This window comes from Monodon monoceros, unplaced genomic scaffold, assembly GCF_005190385.1.
Source record: "Monodon monoceros isolate NGI ecotype Baffin Bay Population unplaced genomic scaffold, NGI_Narwhal_1 Super_Scaffold_20, whole genome shotgun sequence".
Classification (NCBI taxonomy): domain Eukaryota; kingdom Metazoa; phylum Chordata; class Mammalia; order Artiodactyla; family Monodontidae; genus Monodon; species Monodon monoceros.
The window spans coordinates 65,598,210-65,617,434 of NW_021703777.1; the positions used below are offsets into that span (position 1 = coordinate 65,598,210).

Here is a 19,225-nt window from a genome sequence, read left to right on the forward strand (position 1 = left end):
ACAACCACTCTGTACCCAGATGACCATTCTGTTTTTCACTTTCACTACAGTATTCCGTAAATTACATGAGATTTTTCAGCACTCTTTATAAAATAGGCTTTGTGTTAGATGATTTTGCACAACTGTAGCTAATGTAAGTGTTCTGAGCACCTTTAAGGTAGGCTAGGCTAAGCTATGATGTTTGGTAGGTTAGATGTATTAAACGCATTTTCAACTTACAATATTTTCTATTTACATGGGTTTTTCAGGACATAACTCCATCATAAGTTGAGGAAGATTTGAACACAGATGGCTTAAAACAACAGTTATTATCTGTTAAGGATTTAGGAGCAGCTAAGCCAGGTGGTTGGACTTGGGTCTCTCATGAGTGGCAGTCAAGATGTGAGCTAGGGCTGAAGTACAATCTGAAGCTTGGCTGAGGCTGGAGGTTCCGCATCTAAGGTAGCTCACTCCCATGGCTGTTGGCAAGAGGCCTCAGTCCCTCCCCACCTTTCCACAGGGCAGCTCATGATGTGGCACCTGGCTTCTCTCAGATCCAAGAGGATGAGACTGAGGCAGAAGAAGCCACAATCTTTTAAAACCCAAGCTTAGAAGTCACATGCCCTCTCTTTCACATTATTCTCTTCATCAAAAGTGAGTCACTAAGTCTAGCCCACACTCAGAAAGAGGCCAGTCTGGCCCCACCTTTTTTTTGTGTGTGTGTGGTACGCGGGCCTCTCACTGTTGTGGCCTCTCCCGTTGCGGAGCACAGGCTCCGGACACGCAGGCTCAGTGGCCATGGCTCACGGGCCCAGCCGCTCTGCAGCATGTGGGATCTTCCCGGACCGGGGCACGAACCTGCGTCCCCTGCATCAGCAGGCAGACTCTCAACCACTGCGCCACCAGGGAAGCCCCAGGCCCCACCTTTTGAAGGAAGTGCCAAATCACTTGTGGACATGTTTAAAACCACCACAGTATGACATCGTGTTTTGCAGATGGTGATGTGCTCAACACGTTTTTATTAAATAGATCCCAGGAACCTCCTTAGATTGTGACATTAAAACCTTTGGAAATTCTCTTAGAATTTTTATCTCTGCCCCAAGAGATCAAACAACATTCAGGGCCCTTCTAGCTCAAAGATGTAATGTGTGGCCCCCTGAACAACATTCAAGCCACTATTCCTCGCAGAGATAATGCTTTTGGGCTGAATTCTCCCCATCACCTACCTGCTTGGTTCTAGGGAAGAATTCTCTCTGTGGGACCTCTCTGTGTGCAGAGGTATGTTGCCTGACAACTGGTCGCCTGACTGACTGGAGACATCAACAGAGCGTGTCCTGTACAGCCAGGGAGTGATGCAAGCCCGGAGAAGAGACGCGATGCTATCATAGCTCAAGGGAAGGATGGCAACGGGCGTGCTGCAGCTGCCGAGTCAACAACAGTTATACGTACACATTATTCTTCTAACAATTAGACTTAATCTTGAAACATTTTTTTCCCCTGCTTTGTTCCAAGAGGGATGTAAGGCTGCTTGATTTCTGTAAGTGATCCTTCCAGCTTGTCAAAAAATCCATTTCCTATTTTTAAGCATTAAAAAGGTAAGACATGGGCTTCCCTGGTGGCGCAGTGGTTGAGAGTCCACCTGCCGATGCAGGGGACACGGGTTCGTGCCCCGGTCCGGGAAGATCCCACATGCCGCGGAGCGGCTGGGCCCGTGAGCCATGGCCGCTGAGCCTGCGCGTCCGGAGCCTGTGCTCCGCAACGGGAGAGGCCAAAACAGTGAGAGGCCCGCGTACAAAAAAAAAAAAAAAAAAAAAAAAAAAAAAGGTAAGACGTTTTTGTTATTTTCTCTCTCATAGTAAAGCTTTCTTAGGTTACCCCACATTCTATTTTTTATCAAATATTTAAGAAAAACAATTTGGAGAAATGCTTGTATTTAGCAATATATGTTATAAATTGATAGAATTTCCCACTGCATTCTAAAAAGACTGTTGCTGCTATTGCAGCTCCTGGCTCTGGAGGATTTACCATGCCCTATTTTAAGAACTTTGTGTGTCATTCAAACCCCGAAAAAACTTAGGAGTCAGGCACTACTATTTTTCCCATTTTGTAGATGAGATTTGAAGCTTAGAGAGGTTAAGCAACTTGCTCACAGTTGCGCAGCTGTTCACTGGCAAAAAGTGAAGGTCTGAACTGGGCAGCTTTTCCCCAGAGCCCATGCTCTTCATAGCCACATTGCAGTTACAAAGGGCAAGATCAAATACAGTGACTGAAGCCGATCAAGACTTGGCTATAGCTCTCCTTACGTTTGCTGCCTACACTTTGATACAGTTTCTTCTTGTAGGGAGAGACAAGGAAGAAAAAGAGAATGGATAAATGTCATTTCCCCCCCAAACAAAATGACATCTGAGAAGTTTCTATAGCTACTAGCTGGTAAAAGTAGTAGAAATGTCAAATAATACTAACAAGGTATATGACATGTTCTGAGTCTGGTTTGAGGCAGACATTTCCTCTCCTTATCCAGTCATAGGAAGAAAAAAGAGCAACTACTCCAAATCACATGTTTTGCTGCAAACAGATTTCTCAGATAACCTCTATTTAAAACTAAACAACACCCAACACATTTCAGAGGGTAGAGTATCTGTAATGGAAATAAATAATCCACTCTCCATAGTCTCAATTCTTACTGCACATCAGAATAACCTGAAAAGATTATTTTTTAACCCAAAGCCCATGTATCACCAAGAGGTTCTGATGAATTGGTCTGGGGTGGGACCCAGGCAGAGGGAGTTTTTAAAAGCTCTCCAGGTGAGTCTAAGTGCAGCCAGCACTGAGAATCACAGCAACCCAATGATGCTAACAGGCTTCCTTCCCACTTGTTGGCTCTGTCACTGACCAGCCACGTAACCCTGATGAAGTTATGTTCCTCGGCCTAAGCTTCCTTACCTCTAAAATGGGGATAACAAGAGGACTAACCCAATGTGGATTAATCGAGACAACACATGACACATCTAGAACAGGGTCTAGGACACAAAAACACTTTAATATTAGCTATTATGATGGTGATGGTGCCATTGATCTTTTTTGCCTGAGGTTGGGACTTCAACACGTTTCTCTATCCCAGAAAGCAGGGATCGTAACTTCAACCCAAGTAGGATGTCATAATCTTTACCAGGAGCTCTCTTAACATGAATAAACCTCTAGAACCGAATCTAATTTGTAGCTCATTGTGAGGTAATATTTAGGTCCCTAGAGGGGATGGACAATCTCATAGCTGTAGTTCATGACATAAAGGAACTCACTCACCTGGGATTGAAGTGAATTTTCTCGGGAACTTCCCTGGGGTCTGTGACCACTTTCTGGTTGTCTCTATAATTAACGGGATCATCAGGGATCCTAAATTTGGCCATCTGAATTTCAGAGTCACTCAGCTCAGCATGGGAGATTCTTGCATAAACCAATCTGTGGCAGAAACAAATGGTTTGTAAAGATATTATTAAGCCAATTTCCCATTTCTAACTCTACTCTGTATATCACTAGAATTAACTTGATTTATTACTCTAAATATTTATCAAAATATTGCTTTTATGATATAAATGAATAAGGAATATGCACATAGGTTTAATTAACTAAACATACTTGGCAAACTTACTCTATTACACTAATGAATATTCTGTCTGTACAGATTGCCTCTCATACATTTGTTTTGTGTCAATAGCAGGAATACTTCAGAATGACAGGAGCATAGGCCTAAATTCTTTCTTACCTTAAAAAATCCAAATACCTCATGCACATTTTCATTCACATTGAAACATCTAAAATAAAAGATTTTTAATGCCTGAAAAATTGCACAATTTTCATGTCTGAAAAAACTGTACATCTTGTTTTTGCTGACATCTTTTGGTTCTCCAGGAAATTCAAGGCATTTTGTAGATGTTATCTATCTGGATAGTTATCGAGAAGCTCACATGGAAAAATGGGAGAACCATGAGCAGCCAAGAATTCATTTATTTTATTTATACTTTGCCTCTTAAAAAATGTCAGCTTCAGTCATTCACTTATTTAAAAAACAAATACATAGCCAGTCCCTATTACATGCAGGCATTGTTCAGGTACTGGGGATAAACAGTGAACAAAACGAAGGTCTTGCCCTTATAGAGCTTTCATCCTAGTTGGGGAGAACAAATTAAATATGTATATATGTATGGTGATCAGTACCCAAGTACTATGGGGGAACAAGCAGAGTACAGAGAACAGGGCATGCTAGGTGGCAGAGGCTGTTATTTTATAGTGGATGGTCAGAGCATAACTCTCTGACAAAGTGACGTTTGAGCAAAAAGTTGAATGAAGTGAGAGAGCAAACCATACAGGTATTGGAGGAAGGGCGTTCTAGGGAACAGGAACAGCAAGTGCAAAGGTCCTGGGGTAGAATGCGCTTGGCTTTTTTGAGAACCAACTCCACAATGACGGGGGTGGAGTGCATAGGGGAAAGCTGAGTTTGCACGGGGGTGGGGGCAGCAGATGCTGCAAAGCCTTCCTGACAGACTTGAGATTTTCTTCTGAGAATGAAATGGTAATCCAAGGGGTTTTGTACAGAGATGCAGTGGCTACTGTGTAGAGAGCAGACTCCAGGGAAAGGGTCAAAGCAGAGAGAACAGTTAGGAGGCCACTGCAACAATTTAGGTAAAAGACGATGGGGGCTTGGGCCACAGTGGCAGTAGGAGGAACACTTAAAACCTGTAACTCCATACAAAATAGAGACAGAAACCCAGAGCTGGAACCAGCGGAGGCAGCAAATCTGCCCACCACAGCAGGTAAGAGAAGAGCTACGATGGCATCAGATGTGGGTCTGAGTTGTCTGACAGGTTAATGCATTTGTCTAAGCTCAGGTCCCAAATCTGTGCAGTTCCCTGTAATTCTATGTCACTGCCTCTAGTAAATCTAGGTTATTTCCCAAATCTCTAAGATCAAACTTCTAACCCATTTCATAGACACAGCCTTCAAAAAGTCCTTGACGATAAGGAACCTGACAATCCAAATCTTCTACTAAAACAGGGACTCTCTCCTTGTTGTCCAGTAAATACTTACCAAGTGCCTACTGAGAGCAGGGCATTGAATTAGATGATCAAGGTAAAGTTTATAGAATTGGTTTTGTGGACAGAAACTGAATAACAGTAGTCCTAACTTCATTAATTTTGGTATTTTCAAAATTACTTTCCTGTCTGTTACAGACTAAACATCTGTGTTCCCTCCCCCCAAATCCATATGTTGTAGCCCTAACCCCCCTGCCCCAGTGTAGCCATATTTGGAGACAAAGCCTCTAAGAAAGTAATTAAGTTAAATGAGTTCATAAGGGTGGGTCCCTGATCCAATAGGATTAGTGTCCTTAAAGAAGAGATATCACAGAGTATGCATGCTCTTTCCCTCTGTCTCCAGAACCATGAGAAAATTAGTTTCTGTTGTTAAAGCCACCCAGTCTATGGTATTTTGTTATGGCAGCCTAAGCAGACTATTATACCATCTCTGACAGTTATAGTCACTATATGTATGTGTGTATATACATATATATATATATCTCCAAATATTTCTAAATATACACATATATTTGCCATCCCACTCTCCTAAGGAGAGACAAAGAAGGTCTTGGGCCACAAATGTACAAACAGAGCCCAGTGATCAACTATTATGGACACTGGTACTATAAATACCCCTGTCCCTTGGCAACTAACAATTTTTACATCTTGAATATATACCTTTTTCAGTCTACATCATAAACTGTCTTCTAGAAATTCTAATAACCCCATTAAAGCAATCACTTTAATATGAATTTAAATAGAAGCAGTGTTTTCAATCTGAGATATCATATACTTTACAAAACTAGCATGCTCCCTCCCACCTTAATGTTTTGGGAACACCAAAATAATAGTCAAGCTATCTGTCCTGCAGCCATATGGGCATGTGCTGGGTCTTTAGAGTTTCTGAATTATTAGTGTAACCAGAATGAGCTTAGCATCTCAGGGGCCTCCCTGGCCACCTCAGTAAGCATATGAACCAATGAAATTATCCAGGAACCAGTTTACTAAGTAATATCCAAAGTCCTTCATAAGAGTCCACAAGACCTGCTCCCTTCCCTCGCTGCCCATACACTCCCCACTTACCTCCTTTACCTCCATCTCCATATACACACTCCTGCCCCACGAATATCACTTTTCTTCAAAAACATCAGCCCTCCTGCCTTTGGGCTTTTGCACTAGCTGGTCCCTCTACCTGGAAAGGTCTTCTCCCAGACAGCCACATGGGCCACTCCTTCAAATCTTAGCTCTAATGTCAACTTCTCATTAAGACCTACCCAAGCCCCTATTTACAACTGCATCCCATCTCCATATTCTGGATGTTCCTTACCCTGCTCAAGTTTTCCTCACTATAGTTATCACCTCCTAAAATAAGACACAATGGAATTATTGACTCCATCATTCCAATCATTGTCTATCTTCCCTCAGCCAGTTGAGGGATGCTTCTCTGAATGCTCACTGCTATACCCCTGGTGGCTGACATACATTATGCTCCATCAATACTTGTTGAATGGCAAATGGGGTAAAGAACAGTAGAACCTAATGGTTTGCTTTCACCAGACTGTGACTCATAAGTGAACAAGCCATATCTCCAAAGGGAGAGAAGTTGACCCTGTGATTCTATATCATCTCCAGAAGGCAACCATTTCTTTCATCAATGCAGATCACAGATCTTAGAACAGAAGGTTACCTAAGGGGTGATCAGTTCCACACCAGCTCCCCTCTTCAGGCAGGCAATGCCAAGATGCCTCTGGGTGATGAACTGCTCTGTATGGAGGAGGAAGTAAGGCCCAGAGAGGTCCACCCTAGAAGGCCCCACTGTCCCACAGTTCCCAGCACTGCCCCAAGGAGGGTAGTTAGAGTTCTCAGGTCAAATAGCTCCAAACAGATTCTGTACTAACGGAATTTCAGGATGAGTTTCAGGGATGGTCGCCAGCATGTTGCATCCACTAAAGAACCCTGTAAGTGGAGGGGCCTGTGAATCCATCACTGTCAACAAGATCTGTCCCTCCTTACCTCTCTCACATCACCTCCCATCTCACTCTACTCCAGCCGTGCTGGCCTCCTCACTGTTATCAAAATATACCAAGCATACCCTCCTAAAACTCTTGCACTTCCTCTTCCCTCTGCCTGAATGCTCTTCTCAGGATGTATGCAGGTGGACTCCCCCTCATTCAGGCTGCTGCCTGAACAGCACCCCATCAGAACAGCGACCCTGCCCACCTTCGGTACTCCCCGTCCTTCTTACCTGGCTTTATTCATCCTTCTCATCACATTTATCACCACCTGGCATAGTCTATTCCTTACGTGCTTACTTTCTGTCTCTTTCCACTGGAGTGGAAGCTCCATGAGTCAAGGATTTTATTTTGTTCCTGTTATATCCCCAATGCCTAGAACAATGTCAATCATGTAATAGGTATTTAATAAATACTTGCTGAATAAATGATTGATTGATTAGTCCCTTTTTTGATATTAAACTGCTCTTTGCTTTGTTTAAAGCAACATTGCCTTCAAAACATATTTACACAGTTACGTGTTTGAATTCTGAGATCTTTCAGCTATAGTATTTTTGAATTTTTACATATATATGGATAATATTAATTTTTTGATATGGGATGATATGGGGTGATATTTTTTAAAAATATAATGTACATTGAGAGCTCATCACAATATAGTAGTGGCTCCAAAAAGGTAGTTACCTTACCCAAGATTACATGATTAGAAGCTGGCAAGGCTGGAATTCAAGCCCATGGTCCATGCTGTTTCCACCATAGCATACAGTCAAAAATGGTGCCATTCCTGGGCTTCCCTGGTGGCTCAGTGGTTGAGAGTCCGCCTGCCGATGCAGGGGACACGGGTTCGTGACCCCGGAGGATCCCACATGCCGCGGAGCGGCTGGGCCCGTGAGCCATGGCTGATGAACCTGCACGTCCGGAGCCTGTGCTCTGCAACGGGAGAGGCCACAACAGTGAGAGACCCGCGTACCACACACACAAAAAAAGAATCCACTGCAAATCTTTTTTTTTTTTTAACATCTTTATTGGAGTAAAATTGCTTTACAATGGTGTGCTACTTTCTGCTTTATAACAAAGTGAATCAGCTGTACATATACATATATCCTCATATCTCCTCCCTCTTGCATCTCCCTCCCACCCTCCCTATCCCACCCCTCTAGGTAGTCACAAAGCACCGAGCTGATCTCCCTGTGCTATGTGGCTGCTTCCCACTAGCTATCTATTTTACATTTGGTAGTATGTATAAGTCCATGCCACTCTCTCACTTCGTCCCAGCTTACCCTTCCCCCTCCCCATGTCCTCAAGTCCATTCTCTACATCTGCGTCTTTATTCCTGTCCTGCCCCTAGGTTCTTCAGAACCTTTTTTTTTTTTTAGATTCCATATATATGTGTTAGCATACGGTATTTGTTTTTCTCTTTCTGACTTACTTCACTCTGTATGACAGACTCTAGGTCCATCCACCTCACTACAAGTAACTCAATTTCCTTTCTTTTTATGGCTGAGTAATATTCCATTGTATATATGTGTCACATCTTCTTTATTCATTCATCTGTCGATGGACACTCAGGTTGCTTCCATGTCCTGGCTATTGTAAATAGAGCTGCAATGAACATTTTGGTGCGTGACTCTTTTTGAATTATGGTTTTCTCAGGGTATATGCCCAGTAGTGGGATTGCTGGGTCGTATGGTAGTTCTATTTTTAGTTTTTTGAGGAACCTTCATACTGTTCTCCATAGTGGCTATATCCATTTACATTCCCACCAACAGTGCAAGAGGGTTCCCTTTTCTCCACACTCCCTCCAGCATTTATTGTTTCTAGATTTTTTGATGATGGCCATTCTGACTGGTGTGAGGTGATACCTCATTGCACTTTTGATTTGCATTTCTCTAATGATTCATGATGTTGAGCATCTTTTCATGTGTTTGTTGGAGAAATGTCTATTTAGGTCTTCTGCCCATTTTTGGATTGGGTTGTTTTTTTTGATATTGAGCTGCATGAGCTGTTTGAATATTTTGGAGATTAATCCTTTGTCAGTTGCTTTGTTTGCAAATATTTTCCCCCATTCTGAGGGTTGTCTTTTCGTCTTGTTTATGGTTTCCTTTGCTGTGCAAAAGCTTTTAAGTTTCATTAGGTCCCATTTTTTAATTTTTGTTTTTATTTCCATTTCTCTAGGAGATGGGTCAAAAAGGACCTTGCTGTGATTTATGTCATAGAGTGTTCTGCCTGTGTTTTCCTCTAAGAGTTTTACAGTGTCTGTCCACTGCCAATCTTGACACAACTTTTGACTGTGACAGTGGAACCCAACAGAGTATTAAATAAAAATCAAATAAAATTCCTCTTACACACACACACACACAAATTCTCTCTCTTATTAGGATACAATCGATTTTTTCTTAAACTTGCCATATATCATCTGGTATAGTAGTCTTCTATACTTTATAGACCATATACTTACACATTTATCTAATGTGATTTGATACATACAGCCAGACATACATAATACAAATATGTAGCTACCACTTATTAAGTGCCTCCTACATGCAAGGCTTAGGGCTTTTCAGGCATTACTTTATTTTCATCCTCAGAACAACCCTATGATACAATAGGTATTACTATCCCCTCTTTATAGATGTGGACATTGAGGCCCAGAAAGGTTAAATAACTTGCCTCAAGGTCACAAAGCTGGTAAATGTGGCACCAGGTAGGCTACTGATGAGAGACTACATGGAGAGAGAGGTCCAGCCAACAACCAGCACCAAGGCCCCAGACCAGTGAGTGGGGGACATGTCAGACCTCCCCAGCCACAGCCACAGCTGACTCCATGAATGAACGCAGGCAAGAACAGAAAACCACTCGGTAGACCCACACAGTCATGAGGATATTGGACCATTGTTCTTTTTAAGCCACTAAGGTTTGTAGCTTACACAGTGATGCACTAATAAATAACTAATGCAACCCCTGTGATTCCACTCTCCAGATTTTCCTCTTACTCTTCTGACTTCTCCTTAATCTCTTTTCTGAGATAATCTCCCTCCTCTTCCCTCACCCATCACCCCCATGATAGCCACACTAAATGTGACTCTATCAGGAGTTTTCTTTGGTCTTCCTCTTGCAATTCTCTAACTCCATAAGCAATATCATCCCCTTCCATGGTTTTAATGATCACCTAGATGGTGGCAACCCCTTAATCTGTATCTCTGGTCCTGACAGCCCTTCTCAGTTCCAGATCCATATGTCCAGCTGCCTAATGGACAGCTCCACTAATATCCCACAGATGCCTCAACTCAGCCTAAAGCTGAACTCATCTTCTTTGCAAAACTCTTCTTCCTTATATATTCTCTATAATAATAAGGGTCACCATCATAAACCCTCTGACCAAAGCCAAAATTAGGAGTCCATCTTGACTCCATTTCTGCCTTATCCACCAGGGCAGAGATTAACTCATCTCCCTAATATCTGCCTTGCCCGTCTTCCAAAGTTGTAGGATTTTTAGCTAGGTATAAGGGTATCAAGGTTAAATATTGCATCTCTCAACTTCCCATACAGTGAGGTATGGCCAATGACTAAATTCCAGTCAATGAAATGTAGGTAGAAGAGGTCAGTTTCCTGGAATTTGCCTTAGAGATAAGTTGCACACGCTCTTGGGCCCCTCTGTATCCCTTCCTCCCTCTTGCTAACTAGAACAACGATGCTGCCATCTTGGACCATGAGGCAAACTTGGGAGGGGAAGCCTTGTAATGTGGAGCCACAAGATAGAAGGAGCACACTCCCGATACCACAAAGTGCCGTACTAGTGGTGAATCACCTGCCCAGACTTCTACATAAAGAGCTATACTTCTCTTATTTAAGCCACTGTCGTTTTGTGTTTTCTGTCACATACAGAATACCCTCATCATACAACGCTCTCTCTCACCTGTCTCTCCAAGCACTTGATAAAATGGTTACTTTTTTTGTTTGCAGATATTATCTCAAGACAATAAAGTAAAAAAAGAAGACATGTAAAGGACCAAGAAATCTACATAGGGCTTAACTAAATATAATAATTGTATTTCTCATTATAAACGAATGCATTTAACCTTCTAGTGTATATATGTCTCAAGGATTTGAGTCTGTCAGTTTCCCAGAGTATGATTATATCTGGATGCACTGAGAAATTCAACCGTTTTGGACCTGGACAGGTAAGGACAAAGTCAGTGTCATTTAGTGAGGCCCTGACCAGCCAGCCTCTCTGTAGGCCATTCTATCTTTTACTCTCATCATGATTAACTTGTACAATGTGGCAGATTGTATTTTCTAAACACGGCTACAATAATCCACTTTCCATAAGGCATTCTTATAATGTGACTTTGATACTCCTCTCATCAAGAGATGGGGTTTATGTTTCTTCCACTTGAAGGCGAGCAGGCTTGTGATGACAGCAGAAATCACGTTATATGACTTACAAGGCTAGGTCATACAAGGCAATACAACTTCTTCCCGGTTCTCTTAGGACACTCACTCTTAGAACCCAGCCATCACGCAGGAAAGAAGCCTAAGCATCCCACGGAGAGGAAGCAGGACTCTGAGGCCAAAGCCCCAGCTGAGCTCCTAGTCAACAGCCCCACCAACTTGCCACTTATGTGTCATCTGCAAAGTGGCTCCTCCAGTCCCCAGGTGAGCTGCCTAGCTGTGTGGAGCAGAGATGAGCTATCCGCACTAAGTCCTGTCCAAATCGCAGATTTATGAGCAAAGAGATGAATGCTACTTAAAGCCAGTATGTTTTTTGGTAGTTTTCCATGGAGCAGTAGATAATCAGGATACATATTACAATGTTGGGTTAGGTTTTTCAAAACATGAAGAAGAAACACTTTATTTAAGAAATCAGAAATCCTATTAAGGTTGTGTTACCCTTACATTGCCACGTTCAATGAGCTGTAGATAATCTCTGGAACCAGGTGCTGAAGTGATATATCCCAGAAATATCACCTGCTCAGGGCTATTTTTCAGTAGTTTTGAAACAGCAATAGCTTGAAGTTTCCTATCGAGGTCATCTCTGAAAAAATGCAAAAATATACCTCTTTACTGTATTTGCAAAACAATTTTTAAAAAATATTAGGTACCTAACTAAGTTCCCAAAGAATATCTTCAAACACTGCACAAACCCAGAATAACTCCTACTGGGACACACGGACTTAATGTTATGCAAATGAGCAAGACAGCTATAGTGCTTCAACTGAGCAGGCTGACAAACTTGACCAAGAACAACATGACCTTTCCCCACAAATCATTTGGAGTCCAGTGGATAGAAATATCTAAAAACAGCAATTGCTCAACTTTTCATCAGAAGAAATTATAACAATAATCTAAGACCTGGTCATCAGTATTACAGCTAAAGATTAGTAGTTCAAAAAAAAAAAAAAGCAAGGAGTACCGGTAAAAGGGAGAATCCTAACATTCACAGAACACACCAGGTTTGTTAACCTACTCAGCTCCTTCAACTGAACAGTTTCTGAAAGCCTCCCTGGCTCTCCTGGTCAAATACTGGCTAAGTGTACTGCTTTTATCATGTTGAGCACTATAAGTGTGTGACTGAGACAATCAGGCAAGTACATCAAGACTCTGAGGGGTTTATAGTCAGTCTGTCTGGGGAAAAATAGGGACATCATATCTGCATGATCCAGCAAGAAAAACTGAAACCACTCTAGGTGTTTCAAACAAAGTGAATTTAATACAAGGGATTGGCTACTAGGTGATAGGAAGCCAAACAGGAATCAGTGAAGCAACTAGAGTTTAGTAGCAGTGAGAAACCTCTACCACCTCTAGGGCTAGAGGGACAACAGGAAGAGGTGATATTCCCAGAGTCCACAAGCCAGTCCTAAATGATGGGAAATGGTACTACGGAGGAGGCTACTCAGAAGGATCCAGGGCCATTGAAGGAGGAGTTGGAGCCACAGAAGAGACTTAGCTGCTGCCAGAGACAACAGAGAAAGAAGAGAGAATGAGAAGTACTCTGTCTCCTCCCCTCCTCCAGCCCTCCAGCCTTGCATTAGTGCATCCCATTGGTGAAACCTACCCAGAAGACAGAAGGCACTAGACTCTGGGAAATGTGGTTTCCTGCAATCTGTAGCTGGAAGGGAGCTGAACCGGGAATGGGTCCAAAGGCAAATAGGCAGCAGACCAACACAGGCACTTACAGAGTAAGACAGCTAATAAATGACTGTTAAGAAAAATCAATGACAAAAGAAGATAGAGGGAGATCACCAAGAGCTGAGAAGACTGGAGAAACCTCATTGAGGTAGGATCAAAAGACAGGACTAAGCTTATCCATTCTTATGTATAGACAGCTGAGCACTATTAAAAGATGTCTCAAGAAACAGAAGAGTGAAAAGGATGACCATTTGCTAAACATCTTTGCCTAGATCCATTCCCAGCCCTTCTCTATGCCCTGGAGGCTGGTCTCTGCAGATTTCATCTCCTGGGCTTCCTTGTCTACTAATTTCCAGTGACGTTTGGGTAGGAAGAGAGAGAAATTGGAGTATTTCTTCGAGCTGCATTCCTCATGCCTGGTGGCCCCTCTTCTGGTTCCAGATCAAACAGGGCTCTGGGAACACTGTTTCCTCTACCTGTCCCTTCAGCCCTAAGGATGGTACTGGTTCCCCACCATTACTAGTGTCTGAGTACCTTAGCATCTCTTATCTGTTCCTCTGACCCTTCCAACATCGTGGTAAGTAGTCCCTTCATTAAGTCTGCAGTGAATTCTATTCCTTCTGACACACAACTGGGATTCAAATCCAATCTAGAGGATGCCAAAGTCACTGCACCACAGATAGAGCTTTCATTCAAATAGGTTTTAGCAATATATTATCGGAAAATAATCTGTGAATTTGGCTTTACATTTTCTCAGGAGATAAATTTTATCCAGTGATAATAATAAAAATAAAACCTATATGTATGTATGGGTATAAAGAAAGGAGGGGGAGGAATTAGGAGACAGGGAGAAAGAGAGAGATTGAACACGTTTTATGTTCTTATCTGTTGATATTTGATCGGCCCAATAGCCCTATGATGTGGGCTAGAAAAAATAATTTTATCTGATTTTCAGAGACAAGGGAACTGGAGCTCAATGAGTTTATCTTACAAAAGAACCAAAACTGTAACTACAGACTACAGGTTCTGTGCTCTTTCTTCTTTGTACATTTATGCACGTTATAAGAAACAAACACGGTGATTAACTGGTGGCTCAGTTAATTACCTAAAATAATACCAATTTTAGTTACGGCGTATACCTAAGTAACTTCTAAGGAATGCTGCTATTTTCTGTTTATTGGTTGTAAAGAGATATTTGTGTCATCAGTAATTTTAGAAATCCCATTGAATCAGCTAATAACATGCATAAGCATTCTGTAATTCATTCCTAATATGATTTCATGTTTATATGCCATAATCACTAGAAAATAAAATCACTAAATATTTTTTCAGAGTAAGAATTTTTTTATCTAGTATTATAAAAACAAAGGCAAGCAAAAATATGTAGTGATGGCTTCACAAGTTATTTGAAGCATGAACTTTCTCATGTCACTTGTTGGGAGTGGACAGGGCTTCTAAAGAGTGAGACAAGAGCTAAGGCTCTAAGGGAAAAGGCTGCACCTGGCATTGTGCTTGGGACACAATAGATGCTTGATTCGTGTTTGATGAATGACTTTTTTTTAAAGCTACTCAATGCGCTTCACACTTAGAGCTGTCTGATGTGCTTTAATAATAATGGCCAGTATTAATTGAGCAGTTACTCTAGTCATATACTTTGCATGAGATAATATATATTATTTAATTCCCTCAAGAATCCTATAAGTAGGATTATCGCTCCTGATTTGCAGATGGGAAAACTGAGGCTCAAGAGAGTTAAATAATCTGGTGAAGGATACACCTTGACTTAGGATTCAAACCAGATTGTCTGATTCCAGGTTCTGGAGTTTCATGCTCTTAGCCATTAAACTATACTGCTTCCCTTCTCTTCCCTTACAGTCACATCTCCTCGACAGGTGCTAGCTATTATCATTACTGCTGTGGTTGTCATTATTATAAAATCAAGTGAGTAAGGTAGTAAGCAAAGGGTATGTTGTTAGCTACAGGGCTTTACATATGTGGTTAATAGAAAGTTAGGAAAGGTAATCCTTCCCTCCTCTTTTCCAAACAATTTGAGGGCTATCTTTTAGTCTTCTCTTCCCTCCCAAGTCTATTCTTCACATTTTAGAGGTCAGAGGGAGTTACAGGGGGCAGGGGAAAAAAAGCAAAGGAAAACAGGATGGAGTATACTCAACTGTTTCTTAGGTTGAGACCTTGCAACCTTTAAACACAAAAGTGCCTATTTTTTAAAAGATAAACCCAATTCAAGTGCAATTTAAGCTCAGCAGAATGATTTCTGAATGTCTATACTTGCAACCTGAAAATTGCTGGGAAAAACAGAAAGCGTTTCTTCAAACATCTTTTTACAGAGATGTGGACTGTCTATACCATCCGTCCTCCAAACACCCTTCCCATTTCTAAGAAGACCAGCAAGAGTCTGATTAGCAAACAGTTCACATTAATTACATTTGAATGGTTGGGTTATATTCCTTATGCTCTGACTTATTTCAGAAAACAGTCAAGTACGCTTTCACAGATCCATGTAATACTGCGAGAAAAAGGGAAGTAATAGGAAAATATGGGTAGCAGACATACTCATTTTGCTTATGTGAAACTTACAGTACAACAATGTTGGGTTCTGTCATACTGTAAGTTTCACCTAAACAAAACGAATATGTCTGCTACCCGTATTTTGTTTGTTGTTTTTCTAATGTTCTGTATGTCACTGTAAAGCTCTATGGCCTCTTGTATCATTAATGTGGACAGGGCCCATATGCTGTATTTTATAACACTAAGCACTTTGCATTTGTGTTTTCAATTACTATTAGAGAATGTTTAGTATGGTACAGTATAAATTATATACTTTTATCTTTGCTTTAACAACATATTGCTGGCATTATTCGTGATTTATTCAGTACTAAGTCACTGGTTGTGAATGTTATTCTTTGGGGATAAAATTCATTCCCCATTCTTCATGTCTCCTTGGAGGGGAACCGACTCAGAAAATCATCTCTGGCCTCTCTCCCTCTCACCCTTTACTTCTTGGGAGGATTTTTGTAATTAATTAAGTTTGTAAGAATAAACTGGGCATGCTTGTCTCAAACACTTCCTCACTCTTCTCCCTGGAACCTGCCGGTTTGCAGAAAGGGTGTTTCCTTGCGTTATCTTCTCCACTAAGGGGAGAGTTTGACAGGGCAGACTCTGCCCCTGCCAGGTAGGTCAGCTGCTTCGGGGGAGCCAGCATCATGTATTGTTGGGGGAATGTATTAGCAGGTCCATGTGGACACACTTAAGCCATGTTGTCCAAATACGTTTATCAGAATCAAAAGAGATATTTTGATCTTCCTGCCAGATTCCTCTGCCTACCTCTCAGTTGACTGAAAACATGAGGGAAAAAGAAATGTTATTTAGTACTCTCAAATCCCAACAGTACTTCCAACTGGAGTAATCCTGTAGGAAAAGGGAATTTCATCTTTCCGTAGTCTGGTTTACCATGTGGTTTCAAGCACTTGTAGGCTCTGAGTTGGGTCTACTTAATTCCTAGCTGTGTGACCCAGGTTGGACAAGTCTTCTAACCTTCAGTCTAGTTTATTTATCTGTAAAATGGAGCTATAATAGTACAACGTTATACAAAATGAAGATTAAATACAATAATGCACTTAGCACAGCACCTGCTCAGTAACTGCTGGCTAACATGGCCATCATGCTGCCTTGTACCATCGTTAAGGACTGCCTGCATCTCAAAGGTTTCTATGCCTGATTTTTTTCCTTTATCTTTTTTTTGGTGGGGGGCCACGCCACACGGCTTGCAGGATCTCAGTTCCTGGACCAGGGATTGAACCCGGGCCCCGGCAGTGAAAGCCCAGAGTTCTAACCACTAGGCCACCAGGGAACTCCCTCTATGCCTGATTTTTAAAACCAGCAACACAGAGTAAAATACTTTGGAAAAAAAAAGAAGAAGAAAGTAAGAAAGGTCAATGCATGGAAGTCAAAGTAATGTGTTAATAATATTTCTTGGCATTTGTGTACTTCAAGAAAGACCAAAGAAACCCACTCATGATTCCCAAAGTGGGTCACAACAAAATCCACCAGTTTGTCAGAAATGTTAACAGAGTGATGGCTGGTGCAATCTCGCCCTCTGGTGACGGAAGAAGGTGATGCTCTGATTTCACAATGCGGTATCCTGACAAAACCATAATCCTGTATTCCAATGGAAAGAAACACGTGCGTCACTATTGGTCCCACCATATCATGCAAACGGGACTAAGAATATGTGTTCAAGAGGGATGTGCACACTTCAAGCATCCCACTGAGGGGCACTGAGAGCAATAATGTGGCGGAGAGGTATGGGGCAGTCTGCCGGACTGTTCATTGCATCTGGGCTATTCAGCACGTCTCACTGTGTCACCAAGAACAACACTATCAACTCTGTTTAATAAGTGCTATGGAGGGCTTCCCTGGTGGCGCAGTGGTTGAGGGTCTGCCTGCCAATGCAGGGGACATGGGTTCGAGCCCTGGTCTGGGAGGATCCCACATGCCACGGAGCAACTGGGCCCGTGAGCCACAATTACTGAGCCTACACGTCTGGAGCCTGTGCTCCGCAACAAGAGAGGCCGTGATAGTGAAAGGACCACGCACCGCGATGAAGAGTGGCCCCCGCTTGCCACAACTAGAGAAAGCCCTCGCACAGAAACGAAGACCCAGCACAGCAAAAATAAATTAATTAATTAATAAAAAAATAATAAGTGCTATGGAAACACGAAAAGGGCAGAATTAGGATACACAAACTCCATTTTACTAGCACTGTTACTCTGGCAACTTATCTGCATAAACAATTCTAATATTAATCAACGCATTTGAGAATGTATGACCTTGCCAGCCAGGACACAGTGCAACAATTTACAAAATGAGAAATTACAAATGGTCCGATAAAGACAGGAAAACCCGTTCCGCCTCACTCTAAGTCAAAGAGCTACATATGGAAAGGATGATCAGAGCTCAGACCTCAGGCTGGGCGCACCGTCCGGCCTCCTGAAGTTCTTCTGACAGAACCATGCCTACAGTGATGATCCCTGAATGCACAGGCCCAGCCTGTGCTGTCCCACTCGGCCCTCCAGGCTGCACACAGCACCTATGGACGTCACTTGACCGTCCAGGGGCATCTTCAGTTTAGCACAATCCTGATGCTCACCTGGTCATTCCTGTCCCATTAAAGGGCATCATCCTATCAGGGACTCAGGTAAAACACCCTGGTGCTATCCTTGTCACTTCCAGCCCCGATATCTAAACCATCAGGAAGTCCTGTCAGCCCTGCTCCAAGATAGCTCCTGAGTTTGACCCCTTCTCTCCATCTCCACGCCTCCCACTGTCATTTCTCACCTGTGCTAATGCCTCTACCTCATCACCTGTCTCCCTGCTCCCACTCCTGCCCCCGACAATCTGTTTTTCTAGGAACAGCCGGAATGATCTTTCAAAAATGTAAATCAGATCAGATCGCTCCCGTGTTTACAATCCTCCAGTGGTTTCCTATCAAAACTGAATTAAAGGGCTTCCGTGGTGGCACAGTGGTTAAGAATCCGCCTGCCAATGCAGGGGACATGGGTTCGAGCCCTGGTCCGGGAAGATCCCATGTGCCACGGAGCAACTAAGCCCGTGCGCCACAACTACTGAGCCTGCGCTCTAGAGCCCGTGAGCCACAACTACTAAAGCCCACGTGCCTAGAGCCTGTGCTCCATAGCAAGAGAAGCCACTGCAATGAGAAGCCCACGCACCACAACGAAGAGTAGCCCCAGCTCGCCGCAACTAGAGAAAAGCCCGCGTGCAGCAACAAGGACCCGACACAGCCAAAAATAAATAAAATTAAATAAATAAATTTATTTTAAAAAAAACTGAATTAAATCAGTGCTAAGCATGGGACCCTGTAAGATCAGGGGCCCACCTTTGACCTCCTTTCTTACTAGTTCCCCCTCAAACCCTGTGCTCCGGCACACCAAGACTGACCTGGCCTCAAGTCTTTACACTGGCTCCTCGCACAGTGGGTCCTGGGTCCTCCCCATC

At 42.5% G+C, this 19,225-nt stretch overlaps 1 protein-coding gene across 1 annotated transcript in view; it reads right to left on the bottom strand.

Annotated features, from left to right (window-relative positions):
• Nucleotides 1-1,201: 1,201 nt before the first annotated feature.
• The window catches only part of CWH43 (cell wall biogenesis 43 C-terminal homolog), a 48,374-nt gene continuing 30,350 nt past the window's right edge, over nucleotides 1,202-19,225 (bottom strand). Inside the window, 6 exon segments of the mRNA XM_029234708.1 lie at nucleotides 1,202-1,400; nucleotides 3,283-3,438; nucleotides 9,734-9,786; nucleotides 11,960-12,098; nucleotides 17,223-17,280; nucleotides 17,283-17,368. Coding sequence (XP_029090541.1) covers nucleotides 1,202-1,400; nucleotides 3,283-3,438; nucleotides 9,734-9,786; nucleotides 11,960-12,098; nucleotides 17,223-17,280; nucleotides 17,283-17,368 — 691 coding nt within the window.